The 14,557-nt window shown below is 48.6% G+C and overlaps 1 protein-coding gene across 2 annotated transcripts in view; it reads right to left on the bottom strand.

The window, feature by feature from the left end:
- AFAP1L2 (actin filament associated protein 1 like 2) overlaps positions 1-14,191 on the bottom strand; it is a 109,990-nt gene extending 95,799 nt beyond the window's left edge. For both annotated transcript variants that reach the window (XM_017892493.1, XM_017892492.1), the window contains exons 1-2: positions 14,159-14,191; positions 8,649-8,702 (exon numbers count right to left, since the gene is read on the bottom strand). In XM_017892493.1, the coding sequence (XP_017747982.1) occupies positions 8,649-8,702; positions 14,159-14,174 (70 nt within the window). In that variant the 5' untranslated portion in view covers positions 14,175-14,191. The remainder of the gene's footprint in view (positions 1-8,648; positions 8,703-14,158) is intronic.
- Between the last annotated feature and the right edge of the window lie 366 nt (positions 14,192-14,557).

Below are 14,557 nucleotides of genomic sequence, written 5' to 3'. Positions count from 1 at the left end.
TGCTGGATGTACATCTCAGCCATTGCTTCTATTGCTGCATAATTCTCTAAGACGTGCATCTATCAGTTTACCTGTTCCCTCTCCCAAGTGACACCTAGACTGCTTCCCATTCTCTACTATGACAAATAATGCTGCAGAGATCATCCTTGACCCTGCCCCCTAATGGGCCCATGCAGACATTTCTTTGGGACTTGCTAGATTGTATGGTAAGTGCATCTTCAATGCAATCAAGAAAAGTCGGCCGGGCGTGGTGGCTCACACCTGTAATCCTAGCACTTTGGGAGGCTGAGGTGGGCAGATCACGAGGTCAGGAGTTCAAGACCAGCCTGACCAACGTGGTGAAACCCCATCTCTACTAAAGATACAAAAATTAGCCAGGCATGGTGGCATGCACCTGTAATCTCAGCTACTCAGGAGGCTGAGGCAGGAGAATCGCTTGAACCCGGGAGACAGAGGTTGCAGTGACCCGAGATCACGCCACTGCACTCTAGCCTGGGCAACAAGGCAAGACTCTGTCTCAAAAAAAAAAAAAAAAAAAGTCTACCTTCCAGACTGGCTGCATATACTCCCTCAACTCTACATGAAAATTGTTGAACCCAGTGTCCCTGGGAAAATGCGGCTTTGTGCCACCTTCTCATTTCTGCCAGTCTACTAGGTGGTGGTTTTGGTTGACTTGCCTCTGATGACTAAAGGAGCCCAGGAAGTTCTTCAGATGCTTATTAGCCTTTTGGCAGCTTCCTTGACCTGTAAACTCCTGTTCATACCCTTGATTCACTGTCTTTTCCATGTAGATTCCTGCCTTTTTCTGGTTGATTTGCAGGAGTTCCTTGTATATCCTAAATGTTAATAGAACAGCTTTTAAACATTATAAATCTCTCTCTCCTTTCTGCCAGCTGCCTATTAATTTTGTCCAGGATGTCACTCAGTGAACAGAGCCCTTAACTTTGATGTAATCCAACTCTAAGAAAAGCTGAGGACAGCAAACATTTCTCATTCAGTTGCTGTTTCTTTTTTTTTTTTTCTTTTCTTGTTTTTTTTTTTTTTTTTTGAGACAGAGTCTCTTTCTGTCACCCAGGCTGGAGTGCAGGAGTAAGATCTCGGTTCACTGCAACCTCTACCTCCTGGATTCAAGCGATTCTCCTGCCTCAGCCTCCAAAGTAGCTGGGATTACAGCTATCCGCCACCACGTCTGGCTAATTTTTGTATTTTTAGTAGAGATGGCATTTCAACATGTTGGCCAGACTGGGCTCGAATTCCTGACCTCAGGTGATCCACCTGCCTCAGCCTCCCAAAGTGCTGGGATTACAGGCATGAGTCACTGGGCCCAACCAATCAGTGTTTCTTGGCTACTCACAATATACCACACATGAGATTAGTGCTGTGAACACCAAGAATACTGTCCTTGGCCCTTACGGAGCTTACAGCCTACTAGAAATATAGATTTTCATCAACCATAACACAGACACGACTATGGCCATGAGGGTTGTGCAAGATGAGGTGAGGGTTAAGGGATCCAGTGGAGTTCAGGGTCAAGGTGTCAAGGCCCAGTGAGCCTTGACAAATATGCTTACCAGGCAGCCCTGAAGGGAAGGCCTTTCAAACCAACGGACCAGCACATGGAGAAGCCCAAGTTAGGGAGCTACAAGGAGCCCAGTATGACTGTGGCACAGAGCAAGTGAAGAATGGCTGCAGAGGCTGGAAAAATAGGAATGAGCAGGTACAGAAGGGGCTCAGGCTTTCTCCAGAGCAGTACAAGGAACAGCACATCTCCTTACTCTCCCCGCAGCCACTGGTGAGCTGCCCTAGATGCCGCCTGCACTCAAGGACAGGTCCTGGTTCAGGGGTCTCAGGAAATCTAGGCTTATCTTAGCTAGGATAGCAATGTATTGAAGTCTCAGAGAAACCCATAGACAGAATCCTAGAAAGTAAAGCACAGTGGCTCACACTTGTAATCCCAGCACTTTGGGAGGCTGAGGCAGGAGGATCGCTTGAAGCCAGGAGTTCAAGACCAGCCTGGTCAACATAGTAAGACCCCACCTCTACAAAAAAATGAAAAATAAATTAGCCAGGTGTGGTGGTGTGCCCCTGTAAGTCCCAACTACTCAGGAGGCTGAGTCAGAGGATGGCTTGAGCTCAGGAATTTGAGATTGCAGTAAGCGATGACAGTACCACTGTACTCCAGCCTGGGTGACAGAGCAAGATCCTGTTGAAAGAAAGAAAGGGAAAAAGAAAGAAAAAGGGTTTGTGTGCATCCAAGTTAAACTATCAAGGTGGATAAGAGATATCCACTAGACAGGTCTGGATTATCCTGAATGAAATTAGGACTTTCCCTCCTTCACCTCAGTTCTCAGTCACAAAATTCCCCAGCCCTCAAGGGTGCTTGTGTCAGAAATATACCGAATAAAGTCATTAGTGACACCGCAGAATCTTACCCAGGAACTCACCAGGAACGCTGCCAGTCAGCTGTTTCCTCCTAAATCTAAACCATTTTCACACTCATTATGATAATTTTTTAAAAAGCCATTTGGGGAAAACATTTGCTGCAAGCTATGTGACCACCTTTATTATTTTCTCCAACCAGAGAAGAAATCCATATGCACAGTCACGTGGCAGCCAAGCCTGAAAGCACAGAGGAGGCCTGCAAGGAACTGAAGTCTGTCCATCCCAACAGAACAAGGTCCTTTGCACTCTCACTTTCTCTCTTCCAAGCTACCTCAACCTTCCCTTGGCAGGAAAATAAATCTTGTAGGACAAGTCTTATGCTTTGAGGACATTAGGTAAATAGCTTTAGGAAATTTTAAGAAAAAGGGGCTGATTGTCATCCCACACCTCCTTTCCCCCAATACACATGTGCCCTGATCATACCTGATAGCCAGAAAGTAAATGCTTAAGGCTGCAAGGAGACAAGGAAGCAGGCAGGCCCCAAGATAGGAGCACCCCATATCCTTTGAACCTACCAAAGGCATTTTCCAACACAATCTTTGGATCACCTCTGCTCTGAGATGATTCCCAACTCTATTGCTAAGCAGAGGGAGGTAACTAAGTGCCCCAAAGCCACCAACACTCTCCTGAGGCTTCCTGCTTAGCACAAGAGGCTTTCACTCCCATACTGCCATGACATGCGCCAGGGGTGAGGCTGTAGCCAAGAAACAAGGCTGACACTGTCCTGAGCCCACACTCTTGCCCTGATTAGTGAGCCCCTGTTCTCACACAGGGGATGTGGGCTGCTGGTTTGCTCTTACCCTCAACAATAAACATGCTGGTGGCTCCCTGCATACCTGAGAGCACTCAGTGATCCACACTCTTACCTCCGGGTCGGAAAAGCAAAACCCCACATGCTAAGGGCTTCATGCATGAATTAGAGTCCCTAAAACCTTTTTCATCGTGAATAGAGACCTGGAGGCTGGGGGCAGGGAGGGAAGTTGGGGTGGAATGGGAGAGTGAGTCAGGCTTCGGAAGGATCTGATCTCAAAAGCAACAGCCTGAATTCTCCCTCTGAGAACAAAACAGCCTTTCCACTCTCGAGGGAACCAGTGCGTGGTGAGCTGGGAGCGGCACCTGAATCCTGTAACTCTTGGAGATTTGCTCCCTGCCAGAGCTGTTTACAATTACATACACCAAACCAGCCTCACATGGGCGGGAGATGGGCGTTTGCCCACTGAGAAGCCAGGAGGTCAATGGAAAAAATTATTTTAGTCAATGGTGAGCCTTCATGCTTGGAACTTTTATCCAAACAATGGACACTTTCTCATGCTCCCCCTGGGTGGACACCAGTCCCTCCTCTGATATTCAGTTCCAGGGGACCTGGGATGGCAGTGGGAGGAGCCCCTCACAGTGCGGGGATTTTGACTCCACCCCTTGGTGGTCAGCGAGTCACAGCACTGTTTAAGGACCCACAGGAAGAGAGTAAATCTGCCCTTTCCTGGTACCCTAATCACTGTGACACTAACCTGCCGGGGTGGGGGAACCACGGGCAAAGTCCCAGGGTTAGTAAGTAGCACTAGATGGGAGGATTGGGGAAGGTGCTATTTTTTGCAGCAGGCCATGAGAAGTGATACCTTTTAGGGCTTGAGGAAGCAGCAGGGGCCACAGTGAACAAATTCCATTGAGACCTGCACTTCTAGGAGGGAGTAAGATACTGAGAATAAGCCTCAGTTTCCCCACCCTGCCTCTGAGGTCACTAGCCCCTCCTGGGGGAAGCCTGGAATTCAAGCCATGGCTATTTGAAATGAGAGCCTGAGACCACCAGAGGCCTGGGGACCAGGAGAGAGTGGGAGGGTCTGACTCTCCTCTGTGTCTTTCTGGCCTCAGGTTCTCAGTGGGAATCCCTTCTTTGAACTCAAGACCCAGGAGACCTGGAGACCTGAATGGAAGTGGTAGAACGAAACAGAGTGAAAAAGCAGGAGAAAGTCAAGAGGGGAACAAAAGAAGAGAGGAGAAGAGGAGAGGGAGGGAGGGAGGGAGCAAGAGATGCAGGTACAGGAGCCAGTGTGAGCCTGTGCATCCAAGAGGCGTCCTGAAGCACCCATAACTCACACCTGTGCATGTGGTTTTGCGATCCACCCTTCCTGCTTTGCCCCAGGCTACTTTCAGAACATCTGGGATATTACTAACTCGAACCAGAGACAAGCTTCCACCGACTCCTGGGAGACATGAGTCTCACCCAGCTCAAGTACCTGGAGCAAGACATCTGGAACTGTCACAGCACAACTGTGTCACAGCCATACAGAAACTGTGCTTGACCACATGCACACCATGATCCTCAGCCACAATTCCGGAAACATCAACGGTAGGGACCCCATCTCTAAAACACACCAAAGACATGTGATCCAACTCTGCCATGTCAGTCAAGGACCAGCTGCCCTGCACTGGGTATTCAAGCAGTAGGTGCCACTTCACCATCCTTTATTCTCCCTAAGTGTGCAGGAAACTACCAAGCAGAAGCCACAGGGGGCTTCTGTTAACTGCAGTACCTAATGTTGGTGCTCATCTTTATTCAAAGAATGTGCTAGAATTGAGTGCTGCAAAAGTCCTGACAATGCAAAGGTGGTAGAGTGTTGACCATTGTGAGCTGATAAGGAATCTAGGATAGTAACAGAGTATTTGCCTCCAAGGAGACCCAGGACCATGAAGATGGCCCAAGCAAACTTGCCACCCAGTAGGTCCCAGCTCTGATTCTGGGGACACGAAGCACCCTAGCAGTTCCTTCCAAAAGGACCACATTTGAATTTTAGTAAATCAGCTCAATATGTTCTAGGACTCTGGGTATTAAATAAAAGAAGTCAGTGAAACCTCCAAACAATAAGCTCATTCAACACAATCTTTTTTTCCTCCCCCCATCTGGGGACTTGAATACAGTGGACATGAATAAATCCTGTTGTATAAAAACTGGGGGAGAAAAAACGGGGGGTGGAGGATGGAAGGAAATGGCAGGATTCCTACTTGTTGGGCTAACAAGAAGGCTAAGACAGTCCCCCAAACCCAAACAGATGCCAGTGTGCCCAGGCAGCCCAGGGGAGACTGTGGCAGAGGTGTGCAGCCCAGGGAAGGAAGCATCTGGAATCTCCCACTCATAAGCTCCCAGCTTCTCCCTTGCACTCAAACCAGATGATGTGGGCCTTGGGGCTTCCCCAAACCCGATCCTTCTTAGGTAGACCAGCCACAAACCAGGCCTGACCCTGCATCAAGGAAATTTCACTTCAAATATGCACAAAAAACACTTCCTGCCTCTCTAAACATCAGTGCTTTCCCCTAACAAAGCTAAGACAATTAGAACTAAGGATTACACTGGCTATGAGTCTGTAATTCTTCCAGAACACCCTGGAACAGGTGGAAGAGACTTGCCTTTGTGGGTGACTAGTGGTTTTGATGTGTCTGTGATTTAAGAGTTGCATGTGTGAAATTCTCCTGTGTAATTCATGGGTTGAACGTGACCTCAGCCCATGTGGTCCTCGCGGATGGAAGTTCCATCCAACAGGCTGTGCTTAATAGAGATGCAGGCACAGACCCAGCTCCCCAGGGTACAGAGCGAGATAAAATTCACCTGAAAAACAGGCAAATTCAACATGGGCTTTAATACAAACAAATAAATAAATAAAAAGGAAACCACCAAGATCTTAAGATTCCAGTATCTTAAGTATCACCACCAGAGTGATACTTCTTCCTTCTTGGGGACTTCTACATCCTGTCTGCTGGCCTGGTGCAGAGATGACTGGTAATTCTGCCCTTGCACCAAAAGGCTTCTCCCTGTCTAGAAATAAGAGGACTAATTCCTTACATCAAATGCGACTAGGTATGTTATTTTGATAAATCATGGGTTCTTCCCCTCAAAATCAATTCTAGCTAGCACAGACAAGCAGGACTGCCAAAAACAAAAAGTCAACCAGGAAATAATTATCTTGCAGACTTGAGTACTCAATTCTAATACAATAACTTTATTGGTGGAAAAAAAAAAAAGACTTGCAGACAGGCTGCCAAAGTCAGTACATTAGATCCATGTGTGGATAGCAGCAGAGTTCCCAGGGTGGGAACCTGAGTCTAATGCTCTTATATTCCATGGTCCTCCTGGGCTTGTTGGCTGCCTGGCCTTTAGGGGAGCTACTTTTGCCTTTTCTCTAAACAAAGAGAGAGCTTCCACTACAACCCTGATTGTGCCTAATGAAAAAGTCTCTGGCATTTAGGACGTCATCAGGCATGAGCCCTTGGCCTTTTCGTTTTGTACCAAATTTCTCACCCTTTTCTGCTGTATACACCTCCAGAACCATTGCAGACACACCCACACCAAGACTCGGTTGCTAATTACAACCCAGGATAACTAACCTGGACCTTGATCCTTCATCTTATACCACAGCATCACAACAGCTAGAGTGTTTTTAAAAGTCAGCTTTATTGAGGTTAATTTACACACGGGGAAGAAAAAAAAAACCCTGTTAACTACACTGTTAACTACACAGTTCTGAATTGTGACAAGTCTGTATGACTGTGTAACCACTACCAAAATAAGGATATTGAACATCTCTATCATTCCAAAAATTTCCCTCATGCCCTTTGTAGCTCACGCCTTCCCCTAGTCCCAGTCCTGGCAACTACTGATCTATTTCCGCATAGTTTCGCCTTTTCCAGAAAGTCATACAAATAGAATCATTCAGTGTGTAAGCTTTTGAATCTTGAAAAGCAGTATGCTTCTTTCACTTAGCATACTGGTGTGTATCACCAGTGGTAAGTTACGATCTGCCAGTTTTTAAGCTTTGGACTTTCACTTTCTTGTCAAAGAGACAAAATAATTGGCTCTAGCTCATCTTTGCTATGGAGAAATCAAACTCTTGATTCAGAAGCTTTTACTAAAGTTTAGGTCCAGTAATAGGGCAACTCACCGTCTCAGTTTGCCCAGGACTGAGGGGTTTCCTGGGACACCAGACTTTCAGTGGTAAAACCAGGAAAGTCCCAAGCAAGCTGGGAAGGCTCGTCATTCAATTTGGGAAAGCCACGTCCAAGGGTAGGACTGTACATTCACCCAGCTTGGATTCTTCCTGTTGCACAGTGGTTGCTGTCTCTGAGCTAACAGCTGGCTAGCCTCTCTTGGTTTAATCTCCAGCAGAAGGCTGATTTGCAGTGTGCGGGGGCTGAGTTTCCATACAAGCTCACCACAGTTCACCAGGACTGTATCTGCCTTTGAAGCCCTGGGAGGAGCTCCAGGAAGTGAGAAGAGAACTCAGGGGTCTGCTTAGAAAACAGCAGAACAGGTCTTCTTTGGCATGGGTGCCTCTCCCCACTCCTCCCTAACACCAGACTGCCCTGAGAGATGTGAGATCCATGGTCCCTGGCCTCACTGTGTTTTTGCATCAGTCCAGTGCAATGCGTCCAGGGGGAGGCAGGCTCCTCCTGTTTTTCTACACATTCTCCCTTCTCCCCGCTCAATGCAGTTTGTGGTTAGTTTGTTTTTTGAAACTAACTGGGGAGAATATGAGAGTCAAGTGATAGAAAATTAGGAAAGGGCTCAAAGCTACTATTTGAATGTAAGGGTCTCTCCTATATGGACTTACTGAGACATCAGAGAAAAGTCAGCCAGGGCTAGGATGTAGCTCTATACATAAGGAATGAGCAATTCCTCGCCTGTTTCTCCACTGACATGAAGAATACACAGATGCTATCTCTGAGAAGCTAGGATGCCTAGAGGCTGAGAAGCCCTGACTTGTATCTCCCAACAGCAGTGAAAAACACACAGTGGGCAGAGCCCAAATGAACTGTGCAAAGGTGGGAACTGGTGGGATCAGAACCACATGCCAGAGGTTTCAGGATATCTGCTCCCCTGCATTAATTTAACATTCTCTTTCTCAAGGTCTTTACCAATAGCTCTTACAAGTTATTCCACCAAGTGGCCTGCAAGGTAGATTAGTAATCATTATCCTCACTCTTACAGATGAGGAAACAAGGCTCAGAAAGATTAATTGACTTGCCCAAGGTCGCATAGCAAGTTAGTGGCAAAAGTCAGATTAGAACTCCGAGCCCCTGAGTGCCCAGGCTGGCGCCCAGCTCCATGATCTCCCTCAACCATCCACCCAGAGCATGGGCAGAGCCAGGTCTGCGCCCTCGGGAGCCCTGGAGGCCAGACGAGCTGCTGCAGAGGGCACAGACAGGCTCATACTCACATGCAGAAACCTGCCGGATCCTTCTCTGTACCACCAGACAGCAACACCCCTGTGCTGGAACAGACAGAAATAAGGCTCAAGTCGGGAAAGCCAAAGGTGGCCACTGTGGGCTTTCATCTCCATTTCTGGAATTTGCCTTTGGGATTTTGCTTCATTTCTTTTTGTGAACCAGGTCTGTTCTCCAGAGCTAGAGCATGGGAGAATATGTGATCTCTTTGCCTGGCATTTGTTCATTTCCCCATTCTCCAATCATGTCCCAGACACCTACTATGCAGCTGGCAGTGTGCCAGGGGCTGGAGAGGGACATAAGGAAAGACAAAGTCCCTGTCTTGAAGGAGTTCAGCCTGGCAAGGAAACAAACATAGACATGTACAATTATTAGACAAATGTGACACTAATTCCACAAATATTTGTTGCATACCTGCGATGTGCTAGGCATTAATGAGGCTATCCCAAGAGTAATGAGGGTACACATTGGGAGTCAGGGGAAGCTTCCTGGGTGAAGAGACAGGTGGGCTAGGTCCTGAAGATTGAGGAGAGTTTAACTGAGCAGCTAGTCCCTTCCTAGCTGAAGGGACACTGATAAGGAATGAATCTGAAATTGCTTTGAGCACTTCTTTCCTAAATAAATCCTTGAAAAGGAATTCTACCCTTTAGAGACTCAGTTCTCAAGGATATTATATCCTATTTCTGACTGTCTGGACTGTTGCTTAATCTCTGTAGGCCTCAGTAGGTCTGTCTCTCAAATGGGAGTGAATAATGCTCCGTGTTGCAGAGGGTAGCTCTGGGCTCAATGAACAATCTTTGGAGACACGGTCACACAAAAGTCCTTGAGACATGGATTCCTCACATGGCCTACAGCATTCTCTTTCCCACTAAGTCTGCTACTCTCCAGCTCTCAACAGGAAATTGGTTTTATTTATAAGAATCACAATCCTAAACTGACCTTTGCTGGGCTACCCACCCACATTCCCTCCCTCATTTCCCTCTCCTCCCTAAGACACATCCTCTCTCCAAAGATTCCTCAGTGACCACAGAACAACTAGCATCGAAGAGCCATTGGAAAGTCAGATAGAGGAACACTGCGAACACTGGAGCTTGTTTTCCAGATGGGGAAACTGAGGCCTGGAGAGCTCAGCAGTTTGCCCAAGGAAATGAAGCCCATGGATCTCCAGGTTCCTGAGCCACTACCTTCTTCATTGCACCATGACTGCCTTCATGTCTCAGCCAGGGCTCTGAACAGAACAAGCCATCCTCTCTTGGTGTGGGGGAGGTCTCTCCTCCCTGAATGACAGAAGCCTTTAAAGAAACATTTCCCGTTATTAAAGGGAATTGGAAGAAAACTGGCACAGTTTCCTCAGCTTTGAAGCTCCTTGGCCTTTCCTGGCCCTTTAATTGTGCTGGAAGCAGCCCAGCTCCCAGAGGTCCCACCCCTTCAGAAGAGAGGAAGGGCCCAAAGCAGAATTCCCCCACTCTGCTTGGCCTTTCAGCACCAAAAGTGACCTCTCAGTATTTCTGTTTCAGGCCATTTCATTGCCACATCATCCAGGGCTCCCACGCAACTTCAAAGTCAGGGAGCTCAGGGTCAAGCACAGGGAGCAAACCCTGAGCTTAAGATTTGAAGCACCACATTTGAGATAGTTTTTAAGCAACGTTCCCATAGCCTTTTAAAGCCTCTAATAGCTGAAGGTGATTACAGTAGATTTCTGCCGGTATTACAAGATTTGGTTAAGGAACATGATGTGAGCATGGCGGGGGTATCCCTTTCACCCCACACTTGCTTTTACTTTTCCAGGTGAGGAAAGTGTATGTAAAATTACAGACCTGTTGTGCTCTTTTGACATTTCATGTTTTGTAGGAAATTTGGTTCCCAACTTTGGCTGCTCATTGGAACCACCAGAAGACCTTTAAAACTACGGTGCCCAAGCTGTACCCTAGACCAATTACATCAGAATGTCTTGAGCGGGGCCTTTACATCCGTATTTCTGAAAGCTCCACAGATGATTCCATGCACAGCAAAGGTTTAGAACTACTGCCTTAGGTAGAACTTCAACAGAAAAAAACCTGAGTTCGTAGGCACTGAAAACTAACAAATACAGACGATCCCTGAAGGTAGCATGCCCATCTCTTTTAATTTGCTTTTCTTTTCCAGGCCTTCCCTGACCACAGGTCTCAGGATCCCCATACAAACTTTGACGTATTTACTGGATTGACTCTTTGCAGTTCATATCTGCCTCCAGCGCCCTAGAGCTAAGTCAGGGGACTGGATGATCAAATTCAGAAACAAAAGAACCACAGAGAAAGAACGATTAGACTTTCAACCAATTACTGTGATCTAAATTGAATCTGAATATCTCAACCAGGCCCATCTGTATCCAAGTGTGATGCAATTTCAGGAAGCTTCGGCATGGATGTTCCAAGCACAATCCACAGATAGTAGGTCAGTCACATTTGGCCCAGACTCACTCACCAGCTGGGAGAGCAGTCAGAACCAGAATGCGTGACCACACTGGTTGAGTTCAGCCAATGGGCTCACGCACAGCAATAAAGGGATGCTCTTATGAGAGTCATAAATATGTAAACACATAAGGATGGGAACCTTCTGAAAGCACCCTGTAGGACTTGGCCCCACATCCTGACATTTGCGAGAGTCTTACTGCTTATACAACGCCAAAGAGATTCACATACAAAACATAGCCACTTTACCGTCGCTATTTATGGCAACTCTCATAAAAGTGCCATCTCTCTAGGAAGGGACTCCCACATACTCCACGATCCCTTATTTTTGCTTGGGCGAGTCATGGCTATCTAGCAGAAATCTTGGAAGGGACTGGGAAGAAAGTCTGGAAGTGTCTCTGCACCAGGCATATCACATGGGTGATATTCCAACCACCCATCGACTCCAGACCTCACTTTACATCCTACAAGACAATGGAAAATCCACTCAGAGCCTAAAAATGATAGGCTATTTTTGGAAGATGTACAATATATATAACAAGCAGGCTAAGGAACATGGAAAGACAATTTCTCCTACATGAACTGCTTTATAAGATTTGCAAATTAGAGAAAACACTTTGAGACTCTGAAGACAGCCATGAGGCATTTCCACCTACCTGGGAGAGGGAGAGCTCAAAATTGGAAATACAGAAACAGAATGAAGAGGCATTTAAATAACACATTTAAAAAGTGTCGCACATAATAAGAATTTTTCTTTACAATTTTTACTTAGGCTCCGAGAGCCCAACTAAATAAACCTGTTTTTTCCATTTAACTTTGTTGTTTAAACCACTATTCCTCGTTATCCCAATAACCATTCAATCTCAACTTTAAGACGGTGCCCCCAGTCTCTGACAAGCAAGAGGAGACTACTGATTCTAGTCAGTTACACTGGTTAATCAGAGATGGGCTTCATTTTGCATTTTGCACAGACAAACTTTTCCATTTAAAGGGTGTTCAAAGCACAACTTATCTTCCTCTCAGGAGAATGGGGAATTCTATATCCTGGGGCTGGGGGATCCCCAAATTCCTCAGTGAAAAGTGTAGTAAACATATTAGCAGCATGACACCAGGGAGACAACATAAAGATTTTTCTCATGAGTCAAACACTGGAATTTGAGTTGGATTAGCCTCTGAAACCTAGATAATTCTCAGGTTTACCCACTTATCACTCTGTGTCTGATTTACTGCAAAATGATGAGGCAGATACACGTGTTACCAAAAACATAAGCACCCTGACCTGGAAACTAAGTTCCCTTCAGTTAGCAAAAAGCCCCTAACTGATCCTCTTCGAAGGTGGGAGGATTTTAAGCTCCTGAGAGAGAAAGATAACTAAGAAGACTTTTATCAGGTCAAGGGCCAAGTCAAAAGCTGTTAATACAAAAACCTTCTGAGAATAACTGGACATTTGGAAAGAAGACCCCAAAAGTGATTTGCCCTGATTTAGAGAGATGAATATGCTGATTTGAGAAAGTAGCTTGCAGCCTAAAGCTAACACCCCCCCACCATACACACACCCCAGCTTTGCAAGTCAGGGAGCTGGAAGGCACCCCAGAGGCCCACACTTCCTGTCAGACTCAACTCAAGGCCTGAATTCCCAGAGATGGTCCCTCCCAAAGGGCGGAGGGGTCCCGGTGGGGGAGGGAATGCAAACGGCCATGTTACAAGGAGCGGGACTGTGGCTTCCTCAAGCGTCCGAGACAGCATAAGTGCGCATTCAGGCATTCAAGCACAAAACTGACGTGATCCCAGTAGAATTTGAGACGAAGAAAACCACTGGGTTAGAAATGCGAGAGAAGCTCCAGGGAGGGTTCACAGAAAGAAATCAAAGGTGGCCAACTCCTCTAACCTTGTCCCCCCTCCACACCACCCCTCCGCCGGCTCCTGCTGTCCCAAGACCCTCCAGATAGTGAACGCTGTCTGAAGAATTGGATCTTTCCCTTCACCATAACCAGGAGACCCAGAGAAAAAGCAATGGAAAGGTGAAAGACATACTACCTTAGGGAGGCGTCCCACGGTCCCCTTATGCATTTTCAGGGATCAAGCCCGCCGGAGTAGATTCCTTGGAATCGAACTTCTCTTTTTTTACTCTCTCCCAGGGAAAACAAATAAAGAAGCACATTTCCTCTCGCAGGTTTGGCGGAGAGTCCCAGCAACAAGAGAAGCAAAGCCCTTTCCAAGGAAGGGGTCGCGGGGAGGGAGGGGGAGCGCCTGCAGCGTCCGCTAGAGGGCAACTCCCTGGTAATCCCTTTTCAAAGAACGCAATAGAGACCGTGTAGACAGTCCGAGCTCCCGAGTGCGGGTGCTAAGCGGGCACTGGGCGCCGACCCGAGACAGCCCGCCCACACAGATTTGCGGAGATCTCGCCCCAGCCAAACCAAAGCTCGCCCAGCTCGCCTGAGTTAAGCCCTCGGCGGGACCTCCAGGACTCACCTGCCGGCTCCATTCGGCCCCCAACCTGCATTCCCTCCTTCTTGGGTGGGCGCAGAGAAGGCTTGGAGATAAACGTGACCCAACGGCAGGACTTTGGGAGGCCCGAAAGCCCGGGAGGGTTGCGCGCAACTCCACTGCCCAAACGCTTTGCCGGAGCAGAGCCCCTAGCCCAGAGGGGGTGGGGCGACCGGGAGAAGACCCTCAAACACCCCGCCCCTTTTGCCCCAGCAGCTCAGCACTGTGGTTCCACCTTCTCGGGGTTCCTTGGCCAGGCATCTTACCTGCGCGGCGAACTGATGGGTAGTGGGGTGCGGCACACCGCTCCTCCCTGCAACAGGTATGAAGCCCCGCCACGCCCCCCACTGACGACCCCCTCCTCCGCCCCAGGAGGATCCAAAGGTTTCGGGCCGCGCAGTCCCTAGAGCCACCGCCCATCCGCGGCGCCGCCTCGCCCCTCTTCCGCAGGTCCGGGCGTGGTGCAGCGTGTTGCTTATCCCGATCCTGGCAGACCAGTCCTACCCTGCCCTCGGCGTTCTGGGCGAAAGGAGAGTGGTGTCGCCGCCTGGGAACCGCGCCCTCACCTTTGTACCAGCTCATCGGCCACGGATGCGCTCTCGCGCTCGCTTCGCGCTGGCTCCCGGCCCGGCTCAGCGCCCAGGCCCCGCGCTGGCCCCTCCCGTGAGGTCACGCTTCGCGGCGGACCTTCTGCGGGCCCGCGCCCCGGGGTCCTCGGACCCGGCCCCGCCGGGCACGCCCCAGCGCCCCGGTCCCCGCGCCGGAGAACTCCGGCCTGCCGGGGCTGACAGTCGGCGCTTGAGTTAGTGCGCACCCGCGGCCCCGCTCGCCGCCCCCGGTCGCCTTGGCACTCCCTTCACGTCTTGGCTCCGGGGGCGTCGAGAGGGAACGAGACTGGAACGTTCCCAAACCCTGGGGGAGGCTCCGGGAGGCCGGGCTTGAGTGGGCCTCCAAGATTGTTTGCC

Source organism: Rhinopithecus bieti, unplaced genomic scaffold, assembly GCF_001698545.2.
Source record: "Rhinopithecus bieti isolate Rb0 unplaced genomic scaffold, ASM169854v2 scaffold_21201, whole genome shotgun sequence".
Lineage (NCBI taxonomy): Eukaryota > Metazoa > Chordata > Mammalia > Primates > Cercopithecidae > Rhinopithecus > Rhinopithecus bieti.
Note: the sequence above shows the minus strand (reverse complement) of the source record. Positions and strands in the feature narration are given on the sequence as shown.